This window comes from Corapipo altera, unplaced genomic scaffold, assembly GCF_003945725.1.
Source record: "Corapipo altera isolate COAL_440 unplaced genomic scaffold, ASM394572v1 308, whole genome shotgun sequence".
NCBI classification, from domain to species: domain Eukaryota; kingdom Metazoa; phylum Chordata; class Aves; order Passeriformes; family Pipridae; genus Corapipo; species Corapipo altera.
In genome coordinates, this window is record NW_020884925.1 from 3,965,644 (window position 1) to 3,990,319 (window position 24,676).

The window sequence follows — 24,676 nt, forward strand, 5'->3', positions numbered from 1 at the left end:
AAAAACTTGCCTCCCCCACAACAAACCTCAGCAACACGGAGTGTCCAACACCCTCAAATAACTGGTGTTTGATTTCCCTGTATAGTTATGTGTGGCTCACATGGACTTTATTTTAAGGATATTGAATGGTCACTGACAGATATCACAGAGTAAGCATTCACAGTTTTGTCTACACAGCAGAACTTTAAATAGAACATTTTCCTCTGTCACCTGGGAATTCTGACTTTCCTGGGGCTAAAACTTGAACAGGAAGGGAAAACAGTGAAGTGACAGCTCAAGCCCCTGAAACTGCAGCACATAAACTTCAAAATTGCCTCGAACAGAAGGTTCTTCCACTGTAACAAAGTGCATTGATTTGAGAAAAAACAGGACCCTTCACCGCTTTCTTAATTTCCAAAATGTTGGGTTTTTTTTAAAGTGACAAAAAGGCACTTATTTGTATCTCAGTAAATGACAGCAGTTGGACCTGTAACTCATGTGACCCAACAGTTTCTGCATTTGGCATCATAAACTTTGTGCCACAGAAATGTGTTGTTCCATCAACGTGACCAACCACAATATGATAATGTAAATAGTGGGAATATGGAAAAGCAGGTTGCAGGAATCATGACAATTATGGGCAGACAACTCTCTCCTTGTTGATCATGATGCAGTTACATAAGGACAAAACTTTTACAGTACAAGGCACCCCCCAAAAAAAAAATCCAAACCCCTCACCACAACCCCCAGAGAAAAATAAAACCCCCTAGAGGTTTAAAAATATGTAGGGAATACAAATGCCATTCTGCTGGGGTGAAAATCTTATCAGTTTGGACTGAGGGAAAGCAAAAATGTGCTCATGATCGAAATATATTTAGGTTGAGGAGGTTTCTAGATTATATATTCCTCCTTTCATTAGGAATTGAGTAATGAAGATGCAGAAAATCCAAGGGAAAGGCAGAGATGAAACAAGAGTCTAGAATTCAATTTTTGTTTCAAAACTTTTCTAACTTTGAGGCTTCTAATGTATAAAAGTTCAGACAAATGATAAAATGTTCAAACCATTTTCTGAATAGCTGTGGAAATGACATTGGACCATTTGTACACAAACAGCTTTGAGGCATTTTGTTTTTAATTTGCATACAATTCTTAAAGTGAATTCCACATGAAGAAGGGTGAGATACAACAGAGCTCATTTACCATTTCACAAGTTAACAGAACAAAGTAAACATCTGTCATTCTTATTAATTAGCATCGACCCCTTACTCCAGCTTGTCACTTCCTGCTGCAAGTCCCCATGCCAAAGAAATGCATGGACCAGTCCCAAACTCCACAGACATTCACACGTGGACTTCAATGATACTGAAAATCATAACAGCAAGAAAATAATTGAAATGGAAAGACTTTAGGTGACCTTATATTCTCTTTGTGGTTCACAAGTGAAGACCCAAAACTCTGAGTACAAAAATACTTCAGTTGTCCAGCTCAGTTACTCATCTGACTGTGGTTCCTTCGTGGAGCCCCAGCTAAGGAGAAAATACTTTCTGTCAAATAAGAGGGGGCATTAAATCAGACACAGAGAAGTCTCAAAAGAACTGTGCTAAAATGGACTTCCTGAACAATTTTCTCTGGAACACAATTCCAACATGCTCTTTCCTTCCACATACTGATAAAGTTTTCTAGCTATATAATTTCCATTCATAGTTGCATTTGACCAGGTTTTTGGCTTGTATCAAACTGGCAAATACCATCCTGACCAAAATATATTACAACAGTATTATAGTTACAATAAAACAGTGGCATGGTGCTATAAAGACAGCATCATCTTTCTTCATGCTTTGAGAAGATCAAAGAATAGTTAAACACAGGTTGAAAGGGAAGCAGTAACAAATCTGTCTGGCGGACCTTTCAGAAAAAGAGACGGGAATGTGAGGCCATCCAGGTAAAAAAAGAGAAAGGCATAAGCTGCAAAGCAGTTGAACCTACCAACAGCAGCAGAAAATCCCCATCACTAGAGCTGTCTTTATTTAGGTCTTACAGCAATAAATACCAGTTTAGCCTTCTGCCTAAAACTTTACAGGAAGCCTTTTTCTTGGTGTGGGAGTTGAGATCCTGTGACACTGTTCACAGTGAGATGAATGAAAACCAACCCAATTGATTGTGCTGAAGTGGCAAATCACAGAACTGGGAATTGCACGTGGTCTCTGATAGCTCAGGGTTTGATGTGCACACAACCCACATGTCACAGCACGTCTGGCAAGGCCTGGGATTCCAGTTGGGAAATGCCAATTTATTTCCTCTCATGATTGTGGATTCTCCAGCAACTCTACTGAGTCTGAAATACATCAGTACCAGAGAAGAGACTCTAACAATAAAAAACTTCGTACACTTGAATATTTATTAATGCTTTAGCAGTTTTTTCTATATATTTAACACTAGTGTGACAAAATTCCTGATAATTCTATCTCATGCAGGTAACTTAAATGAGGAGTTAGCACTACCTAAACTGATAAATCTACCACTACAGGGTTACTTGGAGTCTACAGGACAAGTGTTTTCTGCAACAATGACAACTAGGCAGGTGTGTCTCTAACAAACAGGCTCAGCTGAATGTTCCTGGCAGGGATCTAAAGGACAGCACAGCCTTCAGAAGGACTGGAGTGGCAACATCCTTTGACCCAAACAGACTTGCCATTATTGTTTGAAAGGGCTCGAGTGGAGTTGGAGACATGTTGGCCATTATTGTTGGTGTTTCTGCAGTCAGTCAAATAGTTCAGCTTTTCTAGTTGAAGTTGCTGTGATTTGTGTTCTCTCTTTGACAGAATAAGATGGGTTATTCTAGCCAAATTGCTATTGTTTAGGTCACAAAAGAGGTGTTGAGAGCATACTGTACCTTTCTGCAGCTGAAGACAAAGATTGCTGATAGATTGCTGCTGTTCCTTCTCTGCAATTCCTTGGTGAATGCATTTTCATCAATAGCAACTATGAAAACAAACTCCCTAGAGTCCAAATTTTTAAAAAATATATTACAGGAAAAGTCTACTTGTAATTCACTTATCCTTTTCTCCTACAATTCCCACAGGTTTCAAAACATAATAATTATAAATGTAATTATTAGAAGAATAACAAGAGTTGTGATAGTCTTCTGTTGTACTGGGCATTTTCCTTTTTTAACTGACATACATTCTAACAGAAATACCACAGTACGAACCAGATAATTTCAATTAAAAAACAAAATGCAAACTATTCAGTCCAATGTTTAGAGCATGTGTATGTGTGTATAATACTGTAAAAGTAGTCACACATCAGAGGTATATAATTGAAACAGCATTTTCTTTCATGAACCTGCTATTATTGAGGCAGTGACAAGGTTTCCATATCTTTGTTTTCTGAGCTCTTTAAAGAATGGCTATTGCCACGTTTTGTAAACCTAAATACTGTACAAGCAGAAGCTTGCTGGTATCAGGTGAGGAGCAATACTACTAGTGCAAACAGGTGCAGAGACAATCCCTCCAGTTTTGGGGTGAACCAGCTGTGTAACACTGACAGAGGACAGGCATCTTCTTCAAAGCCACCCCCGAGCGTGCTGCTCCACTCAGCCACACATCCTTCTCCATCCTGGGCTTCTTTTGACAGGGGGAGTTGGGGGAGAACCACCAGCTCACATGAGATTTGTCATATGAAAGGTTTCTTGACTGGTATCCCACTACTAGAGTGGATGTTTGACAAGTCAAGGAGCGAAAAATACCTCAAGCATCAGGCAAGTGACAATAATACTGACTTAGTATCTTTAGTAAAAAGCGAAACATTCTCTCCTGAGATATAAGTCAAGGAAGGAACAGGAATGATGAACCTAACACTGTACCATTATTTGATCATCATGCACCTCAGCTGAGCAGATGGGAAAGAACAAGTGTTTATTGCCCTCTGCTCCTCCAAAGCTATGACAGGCAGTTGTTTAGCTAAGTGCTTGGCATACCAGTATGCTGTCAGAGCAGTTCTCAATGTGCTGTCCCCCCTTTAGCTTATTTCTTTAAAAGAAAAAAAAAAAACAAAACAAAAAAAAAGGAAAAAAAAAAAGACAAAAAAAAGGAAGAAAATCTCAGCAGGTTAACCCTCATCTTCCCTCAGCTCTGTGGGCAGGAATTTGTATTGCTGTTGGCGGATCTGGGCCAGCTTTTTCCTCGCTTCTTCCAGCTCTCTCTCCTTCTTCAGCATTTCTTCTTGGGCTGCAATGATCTAGAAAACAGAGGCAGGAATTATGACAGCAAGGAATACTGTCTGTAAAATCAGATTTCTTCCTCCATGACACCAGTCTCAGGAAGCCCATGAGCATCCACCAGAGAAGCACCAAATTTCAATGACTTCATCGGGAATCCCTCAAGTTTTTCCAGGTCCCTGGACTGTGCCATCAAGAACAGTTTTGTATTCCCATGTGTTTCTTAGAGAGGACTTAAAAAAAAAAAAAAAAGAGAAAGAGAATCTACCAGCACAGTTTTCCCATGGATCCATGATGGATTTTATAGCTCTGTGCTCTCCCAGCATTCATCAGGGGGAGGGTTTAGCACATGTAGAATAAGCACCATGACTTAATGTTTGAGTGGCAGTAAAACTGAACACTCACCACTGTGGGTATCCACAGTATCTTCCTGCATCTCAGAATGCCAAACAAAAAATGACAGTAGTACAGATATGCAGAAATAATAAAAGTCCAATATCTTTTAAGCAACAACTATGGGATGTAGTGTACCCCCTTCATTTCAGGAAATCTAGAAGTTGGCACAATCTCCAAGCCTTGCAATCTATTTTTAAATATTATTATTATTTCCCAGTAATGATTATGCTTACAGTAAGCAAAGTTATTGTTTTTTATCTCTCACTCTCTCTTTCTTTGCTTATATACCTGCATAACTATTGTTCCATTAAGATCTGGGAACATTTAAAGTACCTAAGAGAAGTCTGAAACAAGCCATTTACTTAATCAGGAAAAAAAGTACAATACACTGGACAATGGTAACTGCTGTTACAGTAAATGCTCTGTGGAGAAGTGCAGACACCACCCAGCAAATCACTGCTGTTATGTCAGTGGTGACCCCACACTGAGGCATCAAGTGATTTATCAGAGGTCTCTAAACAGCTCTGAGCAGCCTGCAGGGCAGCAGATGGACACTGGAACACTGCTCACTTCTGGGCTGGTTTTTCTCTGCTTTATTTTTTGTACCAACCTGAGCAATGCCACCCACAAACTTGGTTTTGACCACGACGTCGTCATCCTCTGCTTTCCCAAAGGCTGCTTTTTGGGCTGCCCTCACGAGATTGTCTGATGCACGTTTGACAGCATTGCCTGCAGCCTTGGAACAAGACAGACCAGATTCAGTAACAGTGAAAATGCAGAACTAACATGGATTCATCTGAGCATCAGAATTAAAACATCTCTGCTTGACTGCACTGGAAAGATGTGCTTTGTTTTTCCCAGCGAAAAGCAAATTAATCTTTGAAAATTAATGGTACAGAAAGGAACACAATTCTTTTATTTAACAAGCTGGAAGTTGGAGAAGTCACAAATGGGATTTCCCCCCCCCCCCCCTTACAGCTTGAAATAAAACAGTGGATGAAATCACAAGTTACGTTATGCACAACACTGATCAGATTTTAATTTTTTTTTTTTTGAGAAAGAACAGAAACTGAAAACTAGTGTATAAACACATTTTATAAGACAATTAAGTTTTTAAATTAATGGACTCTCATCAGGGCAAGTTAGTAACTTACACAGCCATGGTTATCTTACATTTAAACCTATAAATTATGACTTAAAAATGTTCAGATTTCTAAAGAGAGACAGGCAAACATTTGTAATACATCTCTTGCAGTCTAAAGTGGGTGCTGCCAGCAGGCCAGGCCAGCCTGCTCCACATGCTGGAGACACAGCACTAGGAGGGGAAACACATGGCCCAGCTCTGAACCTTCCCCAGCCCTATCCCACATTTCCAGCTTCATCTCCCCTTCAACTCCTCCCCGCTGCAGTGACCCAAGGACAAATCATTGGAAATTTTCCCTGGAGTTCATCCAAACCGAATGGAAACATTTCCAATTGTCTCATTAGGTTTTGGAGGGCTCTGGAACAGTGCATTCCACACTTGCATTCATGGGAAAGGCAGTTCCAGCCGGGGTAGGAAGGAGAAAACTGATACACTCAGAGTCCTGAACCCCACCTATCCATCAAAGCCGTGTGAAAACATCTGTGCTGGGGGCAAGGCCAGCTCCAAAGGCTCAGTGGCTTTGGCAAGTCCACCAGTAAAAATACTTGAGAGACATCAACTCAAGGGTTTTGCTAAGATGAAGTACATGATTTCCAAAGTGCAAACTGCTTTTGCCTTCATTATTCATTTTGGGACTAAGATGCAGCTCGGTAAAATGGCAAAGTTCAATTGCAGTCCATGCTTGGGCTTGTTTCCTTTTCACATTCCCTTCCAATTCTCACATTCAATGTCTATTTAATAATATAAATTTATCAATAAAATGAATGAGAACCCTGAATTTCCTGTCAGAGCTGAGGAAACAACCCAGTCTCTAGTACTTAATTTTATTGGTGTTTTTATTGTTTGTTCTGCATTTAAAACTCCTTCAGACCCATCCTGACATTTGGATATTAAAGTGCAGGTGGCTTTGCAGACAGAACTATCCTCTAGTTACTAACACCTCCCCCACAGCCCTTTGACAATGGCAATCTATATAAATCCTGACAACATTAACATGCCACTGTTTTCTATAGAAACAAGTGGATTTTTCACACATTCGTACATTTATTTTGTCCTCCTAAATATTTAAGCCATTTTTCTACTTTAAAAAAAATGATGACATCGGTTCCTCTTGCTTGGACAGATACTTAATCTAATAATATTGCACCTAAACCAGGGCTTGGCATGGGGCAGTCACCATTTACATCTGTCAACACCTTTTAAAATGAAGAATAAAGCAAGCAGTGAAATGAGCTGTAGCTACTGGTGAATAACAACAAATGCACAGTCACTTCATCCAGGATTAATAAAACGTCCTGGAATTCTACAAGGAGGGAAAACAGAACCAAAATCCGAAAGTCCAAGAATCTATTCCTAAATTTAGGGGTTTGCTCATGCACTAAATACTGTGTAAACACTAAACCTGTGTTTACACAGCACCACTCTGGGTCTTCAGTAATGAAGAACACAAGTACCTGCAGCCTCCTCATGGCTTCAGAGTCATGATCAGCCTTTACTTTGCAAGCCACAAGCAGCTGTGCTGTAGAAGCTGCCACTTGTTTGGCAGAGGAGATGAGCTTCTCCTCGCTGGCGTGGCCCTGCACCGAGGCATTGGCTGCCTCACAGAGGTTGCTGGTTGCAGCTGCCACCATCCGGGCCTAGGAGACAGCAAAGAACAAATCACTGTGTATTCTCATCATTTCCCCAGAGAAGGTGCCAGTTTTGTCAAGAGAAGCAGTTACTCACAGCGGAAATAAGTCCCTGAGACCACTGTCCATCATCAGCTGCGTTGGCAGGGATTGCTCCAACCTGAAAAAACAGTTCAGAGGTGGCTTACAAGGAAACAGAAAATACAATTGCTGTGTCTCAGATTTAGGCAAGCAGTGACCCATGGAAAAAGGAAACACCTGTACCTGTGGCTGTGCCCAGCACATTGAGGAGCACAAGATCCAACTGGAAGTTACTTGTCAGAGTAAGTGTGTTTTGGCAGAGTGTGTTTCCAGCACACATCTGGCTGCTCATGTAGTGTCCAACTTGTTGCACTGCTTCAACTGACCCGTTCTTGGAACATGCAGAAGTAATTACCAGAGTAACCAGTAATTACCACAGTAACCAGTAATTCCCAGAGTACTGAAGGCTGAAGCCACAGCTTTGGCCCAAGAAACAGCTGAAGCAGTAGTTCCTAATGTCCTGGGCTTTGAAATAACTTATTTCTGCCTCCATAACACATTTGAATTTGCATCATTCTTGAATCTCTTCTGACTCTGGCACTATGGGAAGGTACAAATCAGAAAGCTTCCCATGGAAGATCCCTAATTGCCTTTGTGCTTAACAACAGCACTTGGGGAGAGCAGCCCACTTTTCTGCATGGCTTATCCACTGAAGAGCTCATGGATCAGCAGTGCCAGCAACAATCAGGAGACAGTTTTCTTCCCACGTTAGAGGAATTAATGAAACTAAATTCCACAGCTGGTTATCAGCCCTCACCCCCAGCTGCCTGGGTCTGGGTGTTTTTGGGAGAGAAACTGAAAGATGTGAAATGGAAACATGGTCCAGAAACTTGTTTTTTTGAAAGAAATGGAAGCAGGGATTCGTGCATAATGAGAATCTCAGGGAATGAAATTGAATCCTTATGCGTAGCATCAACATAAACAGAAGATGTGTTCTCTTATGGTGACACCTTTGCATAACTAAAAAATCAGTTATACAGAAGAAAACACTAAGTCCCAAATTATTTAGGTTTCAGGGTTTTCCTGCCTCATGATCCAGTGAAAACTTTGACCACGGATGAAGTGCTCTGTGCTCCTGCTAGAACTAAAAGCACAAGCTTCCCAGAATCCCTGCTGTAGTAGAGAGCACAACACTGTGGGGGGATTCATGACACAGTCTGCTCTGACTTTGGAATCGGATGAAAATGGAAACCATGATTATACAAAACCAGTGATCCCATAACAAATCGTTCTCAATGTATCTGGTTGATGTTCAGACTTTAATTTTCAAAGTACACTGACTGTGAAAAAAAGTGATGGATGTGGAATGGTTTAACAGACCTCAGTTCTGACCACACCAAAAGGGTGACACGTGTTCCAAGCCCCGTTCTATCAGTCCTAATAATAATTACAAGCACAGCCTCTTAAATACACTGAATTTGCAAGCAGGCCTGTGTCCCATTGAGTCAGACAAAACACTGAGGGCACAATTAGTGAGGCCTTTTACTCTTCTGGTCCAGAGGGAACTTGTACACTGTGACATTTGTTTTTGGATGCTGTCTTGTGGGACTGTACATTACCAGCTTGATCACAGACCTTCATGAAATGAAAAACCCTCCACAAACAGTAAAACCCCCCACGAATGAAACATTTGAAGAGCTAAACACTTGATTACACTTGTGAGGTTTAAATAAACAGAACTGTGGGGTTTTTTTAAACAGAACCAGGTCTGAGCCATGTATTGTGATGAGCAATGAAAAGATTTACATTTTCATCAGTCGTTCCCAAGCTTCTTTCCTACTGTTTTAATGGAGAGCAGTTAGGAGACCAGATTCCATTTCAATTTCCCCCACCACTGTTGCTACTTGTCCTGTTTACCCACCTTTCCCTGTGCCACCAGTTCCCTCTGGGCTGCTGAAGCTGACTTCACCAGGGCACTGGTAGCAGCTGCAATGGATTTAGCTGCTTCCAGGATCTGTTCTTCAAAATCCAGAGTCTCATCTGCTTGCTATAACCAAGAGAAAACACTGTTACACATTCACCCAGTTATTCTCAAGACTGAGGACATATACAAAGTAAGACAAGATGACTTTGGAACACATCAGTGAAATCTGTGAAGGAGCTTCATGTCGACTAAAGCTGTAAGTGAATTTAAATATTAGGTTGGCCTCGTGGCTGCTCACACTGAAATAAAGTACCACATGAGACAGTTAAAAGAATTGCCACCCACATTCTAATATATTATTCACACTAAGGCTGCTCTAAACTACATCCAGGAAAGTGCAGGTCTGAAAAGAAATTCTTGCTTTTCCTATCAAGGTTATCTCTGTAGTGCCACAATTCTGGCTTCCAGCACTGCTAAACCAGGCAAAGCATTTTCTAAATATTTAAAGACTTACAGCACTGAAAGAGAACAGTGCTACATGTGCATTGTCTCATTCACCTGCACTCAGAAATGTAAAGTAGGTGCCAAGCAAGAGCACGATTTAACAGCTTCTGGTAAGAGCTGTCATTTCCCAGAAAGCAGCTTTGTGAAGCAGTCCAGCTTAGTGATCCTGGAGATAGGAAGTTCCAGTGGTCTGCCCGGAACACTTCAGTCATCCAAACATGGCTTTCAACAAGCAAACAGAGAAATCAGCTGTTCCTAGTGAGCTTTCTTACTATTTAAAATGCAAAACTGTTGTTCCATAAAAACAACTTCCCTCAGTTTCTAATTATTTAAGCAAATACTGAAAACATTGATCTGTTTAAGCACATTTTTCTGGCTTCTGAACAGTTAACAAAATAGATAGAGATAAATGGTTATTGCTATTTTAAACAGAACCAGGCCTGGGCCATGTATTCTGATTGATTTTTATCCAAAATAATCCAACAGAATGTATTTTGTTTGTGATCCAATCACCAGCCTGCCAGAACCCAATGCAGGATCACAAGTAGGGCTGGTGGCTACAATATCAGAACAAGCCACCTTGTGAGATGAGCCAGTGGAAACTCTGTTTTATTCTAACTTAGGCAACCACAGCGTCCTTGTGTCAAATAACCAACTTCAGAAACACCAGCCAAGGGCACTGTGAGACAGAAAATTGGGCCCTTCATTTGCAAGTCTAAGGGCACCCATCTGCATTTAAGTCAGGTTTAGTGCCCCTCTTACTGCAGTCTGATGAAATAGTAGTCAACCATAAAATAATAAAAGATAACGAGTAATTACAAATAATTTCAAAATGGCCCATCCACCAGCACTTCACAAACTGCCCCGGGACTAAAAGTCCAGGAGATGAACCACAGGATCCACAGACACCAGAAAAACGGAGTGATCCCAAAATAAAATCTGATGTATAGATAAAGTTGTTGGCACTTTAAAGTTTTTCTTGTCCTTTAGGAAAAACCACTTAATCCATGGAAAGGTATTTATCTTGCCTTGCTATTGGGCTATTCCCATCAACTGAAGCACAGCTTTGCAATAAAGGAAATTGCTTTGCAAAGTGAGCAAGTCACAGGATGTTTTGGCAATGTAACATCATGACCCTTATTAATCCTAAGGGGTTCATCACATTGGTCCTGGCTTGATGCAAAGGCCTCAAGTCTTATTTATAAAACTCTTATTTCAATCACAACATAACCAAAGTGACTCAGTGGAATCCAGGAGAGCCACTATCAGAATTATACTCCTTATTAAAATAGATGCATTACTGATTTTGATTTGACTAAAGAGTCAAACTAAAATATCAGCAGAAGTACCACTGAATGTCAGTAAATGTAACAGACTGTCACTGCACTTTTAACAGACTGTTATTTCACTTTTCCTTTTGTCCAAGACTCTCTGTTATCACGAGGTTTTACGTTTTCATTTCCAACATAAAATATATTATGTGTATTATTCTTTATATGTCAGCATTGTCAGGAATTCAAACTGAAGTGAGAGAGCATTTCAGTATCAGCTTATTTATTATAAAGGAGGTGTCAATCCTTGTGGAAGTTTAATAAAACACTCATGGCCATGCTCTGATCTATTGGACAGCTGCATGTGCCCAGATGGAATTCAATTTGTGAAAAACACGCCACCAGAAAGAGGCTGAAGGAAAAGCAGTCGTTTGAACTCAGTTCAGGGTAGTGAGATGACTAAATATTGCACACAAGTGCTAAGGAAAAATTACTACTTTTCAAAGAGAATGCTGAGAAATCCAAGCTTGCATTACTGAGAATGCCACTGTACAATGGCTGGATTAACCTCCACCCTGGAGCAGCAGGTGAAGCTCAGCAGGAAAACAGGCACCTAAACCTTAGTATCTCATCAGGAAACAGATTTTTGCCCTGTGTACCAAATTAATTTCTTTCCAACTACATTGAAATTTGGGGGTTTGGAAGAACAAACCATAGGCCAAGTTTCTCAGGCTTCCAAACCTTGCATTCCCTGACATCTCCCAATTTCTTTCATTTTTGAAAAAAAAGAGAAAAAAAAAAAAAGGAAAACTAGTTGATCTCTCCTGTGGAGAAGTTATTTTAGAAGCAGCCTTACACAGCACTCGAACTGTTGAACTTCTGTTGGCTTTTCATCTTTTCTAACAAATCCTTCTTGTCTGGTCCTTCCCTGCAGTTTTCCCTGCAGCATTCCTGGATGTGACATCCAAGGGCTGGATACTCATGTTTGAAATGGGGAGAAGGCTCAGTCAGCACCTTCCCCTGCCTGGACTCTCCCAAGGCATTCCTTAGCAACAAGGACAGGGAGCAGCCCCAGACTGAACACAGCAAAACACCCTAAATGAGAAGTAATTATTCCCATTCCCATTATTAAAGAGTGTGTCCTGAGCTGTCTTAAGCTCACACTCATAAACAGCCCCCTCACAACACGTGTCAGTTCACAGCCTTCATGAAGAAAGAGCAGTGATGTGATACATGGCAGAAAATATCAACTTGTGAGATTTTAGAGAGGGCTTCTTGGGTTTCTTTAGAAAACCAGATGTCTGACACAAGTGATCAGCCTCTCCTTCCTCAAGTAGCCCCCTGAAGTTCAGCATCTCATCTTCCTGAAGCTTAAACTAATGTGCTGTTATTGACTATGGACAGGAATAAATGGATTGGGAAATGAAGTCACCAGAACAGACAAACCAAAACTATTAGGCTAGCTACAGAGTCTGTAACGTGAGATATCCTGAAAATGTTGATTATGCCATTAAAACAAAACAAACAAAAAAAGGAGATTTTTTTTTTTTGTGGTGTGTTTTAACCATTTTTCTATAGCATCTCCATTATTAGGGGTAGCATAAATAAAGTCAGGGTTGACAGGAAAACAAATGAGCCCCCAATCTCATTGTTAAAAAGTAGCAAAAATTACAAAAGACAAACCATTTTATTTTCAAGCAGCTCTCATCTTCTATTTCATGGAGAGGAGACCAATATGAGTAAGTCACTGCACTGAGCCATGGAAAACACAATAACCAGTGAAAGTCAGTTCTTGGCACAGCTGCTGCTCACTACCACTGAAAACCCTACACAACTTCCAAGTCCTTCCAAGAGAAGCTCTACTGCTAAAGGAGCCTTCCATGTATGGATTTTAAATCAGATTAGATTAGGAGTCTGCAGGAAGTCTTCTAAACCTGCTTGTGAGTGAATGTACTCCTCCTTATTGCCTTCTACTCTGTTACAACCCCCGGAGACAGGGCAGGACACTGTAGGAATATGTTTGATATATAGTTGGATTAAATAACAACCTAATATATCAAACATATCACACAGAGTCCTGCAGGAAAAGGCATCCAGGTTTGATTCATCTTGGGGGAAAAAAAAAAAAAAAAAAAAAAAGGACAAAATGCTGAAAGCTACCAGCAGGAAACTCCTGTGGACTTCTAAAGACACCTGTGCCTGAGGGCACAGGCCTGCACAGAAGCATGAAGAGCACCAACAGAACAGGGTAGGACAGCAATGCTCTCTGCTGTTGGACCTCACCTACCCTACCTTTTGCTTTTGAAGTATTTTTTCCCAGCATTAGCACAAAATATTTTCCTTCTTCTGAAAATTACTAGTTTTGGGAGTTACTAATTTACACCAGTAGCATGTTTGCACAGCAGGTGGAATATGTGTCTGCACTGCAAGACACCCAACCCTCCAAAATGAAAACAGAAAAACAGAGTCCGTACTCAGGAAAAATGTATTTAAAGGAAACCTGACAGGCAAATCCTGCTTGATAAATGATAAAGATCTCCTTGTTTCATAGATCATTTCCCACCTTGAACACTGCAAGAACTGAACAGGTCTGGTGTTACAGGGAGTAGTAACAACACCTGCTTGGGAGAGTCCTCCAAGTTCTTCCAAGAGTTAAGCTCAGAAGAAAGACAGGTATTAACAGGGACCAGTGGGGCAGTGGACTGAACATTGTGGGAGCACATTCACCTGCAGCCAAACAAGCAGGATTTAAAGCAAACAGAATAAGCATCACACAATAAAACATGGGCAGCACTTGGCAGGGCTGGGTGGGTCTTACTAGAAATTGTTCTCTGGGGTAAGATCACTCCCAGTAGTGGAAAATGGAGATGTCTCGTGCTACTGGTGTCAGTCTAAGACATAAAGGGGGGGTATGACAGGTTCAAAAATATGAAGAAACAAGGAAAGGAGAAATTAAAAAAATTAAATAGTGGAACAAATGAGAAAAAAACTCTACCTTTAACCACTGATTTGGGGTTTTTTTTAGAGGTAAAAGACAAACTGGAACACACTAAGATGAAAATTTCAAGCCTAAATCAAATTACTCCAATTCCATGCCCCAATAAAAAATAACTTTACCAAAAAAATAGAGGATCATCCACCAGCTAGTAATGATGATGATGATGATGGATTTCCTGCAGGCAGATATTCTAAAATTACCAACAAGGACTTTTCTGCAAGTTCATTGATGATAATTACTGACAACCAAAGCAGGATATTGATCTGGCTAGACCAGAGGTCTGTTCCATTGCAGAAGTTAACTATTATTCCTGCATTTCAGACTGAGCATAAAAGTTGTATCAACCCCTTCCCTACTCTAAGTGTTCCTGCTACAACCCTGTGTATGCTGTCAAAGATGAGCATCAGAAAGACAGAGCCTGTTCAACACAGAAAATCCTACTCTGGGAGGATACAAGCTACAAGTCTTCCTCAGAAAAAGTGGGTTTTGAGCCACTCTGTGATATTCCTAAGACCTTTTGATGTGTATTGCAATGTGAAAGAGCTTAAACGTCTGCAAAGGATGCAAAGGTGGCTGAAATCCCAAATCAAACAAACAGTTGGACACAAATTTTAGTTTCAGAACAGGACAAATAAACAGAGCAATAAATCACAGGCAGACTGGATACTCCAATTAACATGTTAAATGAGGAGCAGGTGTGAGCTCTGTATTCACTGGGAAATTACAATGCCCCTGGAGTGGCTGGGATGTTGGAAGGGAGCTGCTCCACAGTTACCAGGCAACACACATATGCCATTGTGCAGTGATTGTATAGAAAAGGTGGTGGAGGACTCTCCCATCCTCAGGCTCAGCCTGTGTCCTCTGCTCTGCAGAATCTCATTATAAAGGACCATTTTTCTTTGTAAACAAAATGGATGTACTTGTTAAAAAATGCAGGACAAAGAGCATTTCTTTTTCATGAGCTAATTTATTCCCATCATTAGATGGGGGGTGGGAAGTCCTCAAAGACTGAAGCTTCCAAGAACTATTTCCTCTGATGCTCCTGAATAACAAAATACCACCCTGCACCAAAACATCCAACACTGAATGTTCTTGAGGCCCTGCTTTTCAGGAAGACTTCTCATTAGCTTTACTCTGAAAACAGTTTTGCACCTACAAAGCAGCATGAACAGGAAAATAGAAGCACAGTCCTCTCCTGAAGTCAATTCCACAGCCAAGGCACGAATTTTCATTTTAAAGAGATGCAACATGGCAATTTCTTCTAAAACCTGCCTGTTATTCAACACCAGGCAAAAGGCAACAACTCTCCCAGTCCTGTGAGCTCTGCACACAGCCATTAGGAACAGCAGTTCCATACAGTCCCTCTGTACTGCACATGAAAATAGTTGGCTTAATTTTATAATATGTTCAGAGACACATTTGAAATGACCTGGCAACATGCAACACTACTTGCTGTCATGATGAGCTGTAATTTCATTTCCCTCAGGAAAATTAAATAGAAATAGTCATACCACAGATCTGATTTGACACTGTAGCAGCTACTCCTAGCATGGCATAAAATCCTATGGTTTTAGTCTTAGAAAATCCAGTAGGTCTTTTGCATTCTGTTGAATCCCTTCTGTGTTGCTGCTGCTTTCTCCTGCTATACTACACAAATTCAGATGAGAACAAAGGGCCTTCAAAGGAAAGCAAGTGAGAACAACTTTCCACATCAGTAAAATGCATTTGGAAACAGAAACGTAAATAATCAACAGTAATTTCTGCCATAACCCTTACAAGCATTTCTAACATTTGGCTTTTCTTCCTTTGCTTGCTCTTGACTGGTGCTTGACTCACTCCCTGAAAAGCATCTTTTTTACCCTGTGCCTTCAGGGTAAGAGCCCTCCAGGGCAGTGCCACTGAGGCTCAGGCAAGGTTGGATGGTTTATACCCTTGCTGTGGACAGAGCACAGCCCAACACATGGGCTCTGTGCACCCTCTGCTTTATTCACCTCAAAGGAACAAGGGGGAGGGACACTCACCTTGGGCTTGGCTCTTGGTTTCAGCTGCTCCAACTTCTTTGCTGCAGCCTCAATGGATGCTGCAGCCCCCAAGAGCTCTGTCTCTGCAATGACTGTGGGGTCTTCTGGATCCACCCACTCTGTCCCTGAAATTAATGGAGAGGAGACAATAAGTGCAGTGGCACTGGGAGCTGCCATTCAAACAGGGCACTAACAATCACTTGTCAGGTGTCAAACAGAATGTACATCACAGAAAGCTGATTTTATTACCACAATGGCCTAAAACCACTGCAGTTTATGCCACAGAGCGTGTAAAGCAGAGGGGGGAAAAGTATTTAGCAGGATTATTCTGACATGAAAGCAACTTCTTGAAGAATTGTTTAAGCAAAAAAGCTTCAAAAAGATAGACTGTCCATACTGAAAACAAAACTTGTGTGTATCAGGGTTCCTCCTAAGATGGTTCCTAACGTGAGCAAGTCCTTGGGTACTCAGAGGTCTGACAGGATGGTGGAGAGAACAGGACACAGATAACACAACCCCAGCCCACGTGCACAGTCTCTGTTTGGGAGTGGGTAGAGATGAATCAGGTTCTGGCTGAGGCAGTGAGAGCCTGAAGAATCCAAAGCACTTTCTGCAACATATCCAAAGGGCAATTTTTGGTTTTTTTTGTTGTTGTTGTTGTTGAATTTTTGGCATTTCCCTTGGCTCAATGAAATTTTATAGGCCCACAAAAGAAATGCTTGGCTGGAGGTGATCTCAGATTTTTGGAAGTTGTCAGTGCATTGTAGTTTTTGATTTCCTAACACCACTCTCTGAATTACAAGATTCAGAAAGCACCCACATTCTGAATGGAGGGAAACAATGAAACAGCCAAAAGAAGTTCATAACCTCTAAGGGCATGGTCTAGAGACCATTTCTCAGCTCAAATGGTGCACAGGATGAAGACATTGTATATTAAGCCCTAATATTGGCAGATACAAAGGGGAAAAAAGAAAAAAAAAGCTTCCAGAATGAATAAAAAAAAATGCTCTACAGGCAATAAATAATAATAATAAAAAAGAAATAAACCCTGATCTTTTTATTTTAATGAAATGAATTAAAATGCAAAAATTGTTGGAAATTAATGAATGTCTCCAAAGCTGAGGAGACAATATAAAGAATTTTAAAAAGCACTTAGGGAATAGAAAAATTCTGATATTGGCTTGGCTTGTTAAAGGAAGGAAGGCAGGAAGGTAATAACACATTCCCATATAGGAAAAGCACTTAGTTAAGGTTTATTTCCAAGGAACGTGTACTGATAATAGCAGGAAATAACTGAGGAAAACATGCACCAGAATATCAGAAAAATGAGTGTAGTGTTCTCTGGACTAGCTTAGGAAAGAATGATTGAACAAATATGGATTTCCTAGAAGCCTTTATGGGGGGGGGGGGGGGGACAATTTAAAAGAAAAAAAGAAAGTTTTAAAATAAAAATTTCTAATATAAAATGTAAAATATTTTCAAAATAAAACCCCAATGCTTTATTTAAAATATTCTATTACCTATGAGATTAAAATGCTCATACACCATTCTGATGGCTGTGAGATTTCTTTAGACTACAGTTCCCAGGAAATCTGTAGTGGATGTGCTTCAACAGCAGTGGTCTAATACTTAACACCACACCCTTAAACGTATTTATCTCATTTCAAATGCGTAATGTTAGAACTGTTATTATAAGAGTTCACATGCATTACTGGATAAAAATTTCACTAAGACAGTAACTCAGAAAAATATCATATATTATAAGAACAGTGAACTTGAAACAGTGTTATAAGAACAGTGGAATTCATTGCTTATTGGAGTGCTGGATCTATCTTTGTCCACAAGTTGTTCAATTGTAAGAGTTCAGGAAATCATCTAGACCACACTTTTCTGAAGTCTCCTTGTTTCATTAACATACTCTGCCAGGGCAGGACCCAGACACAGCACCTAAAACTGACAGCATTGCTAAAGGCTGAGTGGATCAAAAATCAAAGTGTGTAAGGTGAGGGTATCCCCTGTTACCTGAAGTTGGAAAGCAATTATCACTGCAAAGCAAAGGACTTATTTTGACTCAACAAATGGGAGCGTAAGGAAAAGAACCAGACATCCAACAGTTCAGCCACCAGCTCAAGAGGAGTGATAATATATTTTGTTTCCTGCAACTGTGCTCTGCTCCACGGCTCCACCTTGCAAGGCCCCATGACTGAGCCATGACCTCTGACGCGGCATATGAGAGGGTCAAACAGACCTGTTTGCCAACACTGAGCAAGTGAATGCCAGCAGAGAGACTCAAAGAATGGAAGGAGGTTGGTACCAGGACTCCTAGAACGTACTGGAAGGGGTTTTGTTGGGTTTGGGGTTTGTTTCAAATACAAAAGTGACAGATCATCCTCTCACTGCAGTGGGAGCCAGGCCTCCCAACTCACCCTTCATTGCCTCTGCTGACTGGATGAGCTCTGTCACGGCCCCGGCAACGCGCTTGGAGAAAGAGGCCAACTGGTGCTTCAGTTCTGGGGTTGGCTTCTGAAGGATCTACAGGGACAGATAAAATGTAATACTGCACATTAGTGAGGATTCCAGAGAATGCTGGAGGATTCCCAAGGCACACTAATGAAGGATTTATTTTATACAGAAATCATTGGAGAGAAAACACGAGCCCAAGTGAGAGAACTACAACTGTCAGTGGAGCTCCAGGAGCAAAGGCTGCAGTGTGGATGCACACCAGGCAAGTGGCACTGCCTGGCACTGCTGCAGGGACTGACAGCATTGCCTGGAAGTTCCCAATCCTAAACCTAGGGCAGAAGTATCCCAAACAGAGGCACACGTGTGAGTATGTGGGAGAAATATGCAACTTTAGCACTCCATGCTCAGGTATTACAGTCACTACACTTATGGATCATCCTTTCTAGACTGCTGGAGAGGAGCTGATTTTCTACTATTAACATACTGGTTGGTCACTATTTCTACAAGACAGAATTACAGAGTTCTGGAAGCCTGTTCTGGAAACAATTGCAGACTGTGAACACAATGGAAATGCCAATTCTGGGCAAGACCCTCAAACAGAAGGGAAAGACAGACATTTCTGAACTTAATTTGAATCAAATATTAAACTGGGTTTCTTCAAATGAAAAACAGTCAGACACTCAGTGAAGCTGAATTCTTCCCCTGAACAGGAACATTTTCATCTTTCATTATCTTATTTTTTTTGTAAGAAAAAATATTAAGTTCTGGAAATTCATGTATATTCAGAAGCTCCTTCTAAAAGAAGAGTGACAGATACACAGAGAGCTCCAAGAGCAAAACAAGAGGTTGAGTCTTGAAAAGTCACATTCAGGTGTGCATTTTCTTACTGTTTTCAAAAACTCCCCCACAAAGCCACTCCAGATGCACATGAAAAGAGATTGTATCCTTCTGCCAGCTTTCCCATTCTGCACTCAAATGCCTAACTCCTTTACTTTGACAGAATAAACTCAACTAAATTGTTTTCCTAGCTCTGCCTGCTGAAAACTCTGCCACGTGAGGAATCCTGTCTCTCTGGAAAGGCCGTGTCAATGTATGTGTGCACTGGTCTCCTGCTCCTTAAGGATGATCCTCAGCCAGATCATTTCCACAGGAATCAGAAGGACACGAATCCTTGGTGGATAAACAATCTGCAATGCTGACAAAACATAACACAGTTATAACTGAAGTTTATACACTGCATAAACCCTTATTATGGCAGAAACTGAGCACTGAGCATTGCAAGGGTTATCTTCTCACAAATGTTCAAAAATTACACAATTGTGGTCAGGACTATAAGAAAAAATGACATTGTGCCACTAGTACTACCTATGGGAGTAGGCTGGACAATGTTGGAATCGAAAAAACTGAGCAAATTTTAACACTAGGTGAGGTGGTTTATGAACTGCAATTTTAAAGCCAATTTAGAACTCTCAGCAGATTCTCATCCCCTGCAGAGTCTTGTACAACAACAAAGGCTCCAGACTTCCCCTCCACTCAGCATGATCAATGCTGACCAAGATGGAGCATATGAATATGCAGAAGGACAGGTCAGTCTTCAGCCTTGCTAATACAACTTACAAGATGTTTTACAAAGATGTACCAGTGCTACAGCTTGAATTAGTGTGTTTCTGCACCCAGGCCCTAGCCAGGGGGAATATTTGTGGAGCAAACAAGTCAGTTTTGTGCCTTTTTCCTGATGCAACCTCTGCACAAGTGAAGACAGTGGCTTAAAAAATTTTAGACATTGCATCTGACAACTCTTGCACCTAAAAATTATCATTTCCAAAGAAAGATGGCTGCTGGATTGTTCTTGGCACCCCTGTGTTGAGACACACAAGCTACTGAGGGAATAACCGAATTTACCAACAACTGTATCACAAGGTGCAGAGGGACTAATTTGAGATTTCTAATCTCCCATGGTCTGTGTTATGGAGGTTATAAATTAAATGAGATTGCAGATTTAGGGGTTGCTAAAGTACTAGTGCTTTCTAAGGCAGCAAACACTGGTGGAGGGAAAGCAAGGAGACAGAACTTTCTCAATGCTTTAGGGCCTGAAAGGAAAGAGGCATTTTACTGGAGGAGCAGGCCCTTCTTACCTTAAGCCTCTTCACTTAAGCAGAGAGAGAAAGAAATAAAACAAGGAAAAGTTGACTCCAGTCTTTGATCTGTTCTGGCGCAGAGTCTGACACAGGTACTGTGACAGAGTTCTACAGATCAAATCTGAAAAATTCCTCTAAGTATTGCTAAACTAAAAACAAATCAGAGATCTAATGCTGAATTACTTACTGCCATAGAGCTCTAGGAATTACATAACAAGTTCCAACTTTATTGAACTGTTTTCCATGATAGAGGCAAGCAGAACTGTGGCTGTACTGCTATGTTATACATACTACAACCAGCTGATGTAAATAATTAGACATGCCACGTTCTCAGCAGCAAAACTGCCTTGAATTTGCTAATCTGCAGTAAGTGGCTGCAAATTTCAGTTTCACAGACGTTCATATGTCAGCTGAAAGCCACCTAAAAGAAATCACTAATTTAAGTCTTCTCCAGAAACTTCAGTATCTCACAACTGTCGATTCAAACATGTTATTGCTTCCTACAAATGTAATAGCAACAGAAGAGCAAAATACTATGGGATAATTAATATATTATGTGATAATTCTGTAGGGTCAAGAAAAGCCAACTGACAGTAGGATTCATGAGCTTGGATTTGAGTGTAGGGGTTTTATGCCGAGCTTTGGGGGTGTCACGTCTGATGTGCTGGAGAGCTCTTTGTGAGGCAGTGCTGGCTGGGGATTTTGGGACGGCATTGAGCAAGTGTGACTGCAAAAGGCCTGGAACAGTGTCTTCATATATATTACATAACCCCTTTGGTCTGGGGGACAGGCCTGGGGCTAATATGTCCAGTGTTTATTGTGGTCTTAAAAGAATACTGAAATGTCTTAATTTATTTGTCAGGGACCTTTCTTAGGTCCAGATCTGATCCAAAATGCAGTTCCATTCAAGCACTCCAGTCTTCCTTCTGTCCCTCAGTTTGAGCTGCAGTACTGGGTTTCCTTGAGGTTGCTTTTCCTGAACAGCAAAACTGATCCTAATCTTACTACAAACTGACAAAAATGTGTCATTAGCATCACTGTAGAAAGAGGGCAGGGAGATTGCTCTCCTTGGGATTGATCCAGTACATGCATGCAGAGGACTCCTTACCAGGAGCACGTGTTCCAGGAGTTCCAAGTACCCCAGGGTACATTCTGTTCCAAAGCGCAGGGCTCTCTCCCGAACTTCTTCGCTCACGTCTGGGTGATATGATGCTTGCTGAGGAGGCAAAACAACATTAGTACCCAAAGCTGCTCCCACAAGAGGAGAGACAGGGGAAAGAGAAGGGAAGAGATTTTTTTATAGTCATTTGAGCTTGAGGGCCACCCGTTCCCGTTGTAAATTTGTAAGCAAACTGTGCTCGAGGAGCAGCAGAGTCCAGTTCTGATATAGCACTGGGAACACTTTTCCTTTTATCAGCACATTCTCCTGTCTGGGTGAGCATCTGCAACCTTTCTTAGTGTCCTTCCTTAGGCCTTGTCAGCAGTAGTCCTGCTTCTTGCTGCCAGTTCAGAACAAAGAGAGAAACTCTTGAAGAACCACCGGAAAATAGAGTTTTCTTCTCTATTATGATTTCTTCTCATGCAAATACTGAAAAGCATCTTGGGGCTCATTGGGCTCTTGCATTGTGTATACACACTGTTTGTTCTACACTGCAACGGTTTTATTATTGTGACTCTTCTTTTTTACTACTATCAACAAAAATAAAAATTGTAAGCACAGTTTTGCCACCCACAAAAGGCCATTTACATCACACAGGTTAGAAATATGCTAAACCCAGGTTTTTATTGTAAGTCTGGACAGCCCACCATCAAGGCATGGATGAAGAAATGGCCACCTTTGACAGCAAAGCTCTGGGCTGGCCTCAGAAGACCTTGGGCCAGTCACAGGTCAACCACCAGCCTTGTGCACGAGTCAAACGTGGGTGTCCCACTCTCCCTTCTCCATCCCACAAGATAAAGAGTTTGTTCCTTATAGAAACATTTGCAAATGGCAGATGAAAAGTGCTGTGGAAGTTCCAGGATATTGTTACTCTACGTGAGAGGGACAAAAACCAAACCAATCCATCCACCCAACCACCAAAAGAATCATTAGCTGCTTCTCATTGCCTGGTACCACTCTGTAAATAAAAGCTTATTAATGGCTTTAGCTTGACACAGCGATTTAACAAAGCAATAGCAGTGCTGGAGTATCTGTCTAAATACAGAGAGAAGCAGAGTCAGAGCTCTGACTTTGTAAGGACTTCCACTAATTATAATGTCTGACATCTGACAGAAGCCTGACTGACTTACCCAATTTATTTTTAATAAAAAGTGAAAACTGTGGCCTCTTTGAGCCTTGTATTTTCTACAGTAAACTTCTAGGGAATTCTTTTATTGAACAGAAGGACCAACTGTTGACAGGTGAAACTTCCCAAAAATTAAAAAATTTAGCGTTTCCTCCCACAGAGCAGCTCCTTCCACTCCTGCAGTCTCTTATCTTCCCTTAGGCCGGGGATTATATCATTGCTTGCTTATTTTAGGCCCTTTCCTGCAACCCCCAACATCCCAACCAGGGCTAGCAGCAGCTGAGCCCGGCGCTGGTCTCTGGGCTCCCTCTGCAGGGAAACTCAGGATCAGCAGAGCAGGAAAAGGGCTTTGCGAGCCTCCCTCATCTCCTCATCCTGCCAGCAAATAACATAAAGGGTGAGAAGATGGAAGGAGACAGCACAGGACTCTCCTTGTCTTCAGCCCACTTCAAATGAGCTCCAGAAGCCCAAAAAATACAGAACATTTTTTTAAATTTCTCAAATAGGGCAAAGGATCTCCCAGTATTTCTTATGAATATATTGTAAACCATCCTATAATGTCCCTTCACTTAATATTACTGTAATACAGGCAATTAGAGCAAGCACCTGTGGGAGAGAAATATCAAGTTCCTTCCATGTTTTGCATACATAACCAAGAGTGATACCTGAATATTTTGGCAGCATTTTTAAGACTTAATGAACCTTAAAAAAACCCCCATATACTTCACAGCAGCCTACAGAGGTGACAAAAGTCATTTCAGGAAGTCATTTTGCAACCCAGAAACATCCCGACAGACATCCCACTACTGCAGCTGGGACTTGGAACAGAAGTGCTTTCTCTTCCAGATTCAGGCAGAAAGTCTGAAGAAACATCTCAAGATGAACCAGAACACAGATTTGTTTCCTCATTCTGAGGCTTCTCTCCACTCCCAGCCCTCATTTTCTCTTCATGTGCTCTCAGAACACGAAGGCAGCAAACACTGCTTGGCTCTGGCAGCTCTTGTAGCCCTGAGGGATCACTGGTGCAGGAAGGTGTCTGAGGGCTGCTGAGGTCCCTCCAAAGCATTTCTTCTCCAGCTCATCAGTGTCTCCTCACAGGCCCTGTGCTCCAGCCCCACTGAGCTCACTCCAGTGCCGTCAGTGCCTTTACCTTGCAGGGAGCCCAAGTCTAGACTCAGCCTAACTAGTGCAGAGAAAACGTGAATAATTGCTTCCCTCAATCTCCTGGCTATGGAATGATCTAAATGAGTACTCACTGCAATTGTTTTCTATGGTTTTGATGGACCTTCTGTATCTGTTTCCTTTCCAACAGCAATCATTACAAGTACTGATATTACGCACAGGTTACTTACTGCATAGCCATTATTTTATACAAATAGGTAATAAAGAAAGTAATTGTTGTTATCTTGGGGCCTGCTCTACTCTTCAATAAATGTAATTACAGTGTTTCCACTGACTTTAATGAGAGTTGTCTTGGTTCATTACATCCCCCAGTAAGCAACCTCATTGTCTTTTGAAATAACATCTACTTATAAATACAGAATTAGTAATGAGCACTGTAAATTCATGTATAGCAGAAAAAGCACAAGCATTTATATAGCTGCTAATAATTCAAATCCCTAATACTTCTTGCCTAAGGCAACTGGCAGTGAAAGAGAACTTACATTTAAATTCCCGACACCAGG

At 41.2% G+C, this 24,676-nt stretch overlaps 1 protein-coding gene across 2 annotated transcripts in view; it reads right to left on the minus strand.

Moving 5' to 3' along the window:
* Positions 1-1,093: 1,093 nt before the first annotated feature.
* The window catches only part of TLN2 (talin 2), a 155,291-nt gene continuing 131,708 nt past the window's right edge, over positions 1,094-24,676 (minus strand). For both annotated transcript variants that reach the window (XM_027657566.1, XM_027657565.1), the window contains 8 exons: positions 21,815-21,922; positions 18,532-18,637; positions 16,106-16,230; positions 9,309-9,434; positions 7,464-7,526; positions 7,193-7,375; positions 5,205-5,330; positions 1,094-4,218 (listed from right to left, as the gene is read on the minus strand). In XM_027657566.1, coding sequence (XP_027513367.1) covers positions 4,090-4,218; positions 5,205-5,330; positions 7,193-7,375; positions 7,464-7,526; positions 9,309-9,434; positions 16,106-16,230; positions 18,532-18,637; positions 21,815-21,922 — 966 coding nt within the window. In that variant the 3' untranslated portion in view covers positions 1,094-4,089. The remainder of the gene's footprint in view (positions 4,219-5,204; positions 5,331-7,192; positions 7,376-7,463; positions 7,527-9,308; positions 9,435-16,105; positions 16,231-18,531; positions 18,638-21,814; positions 21,923-24,676) is intronic.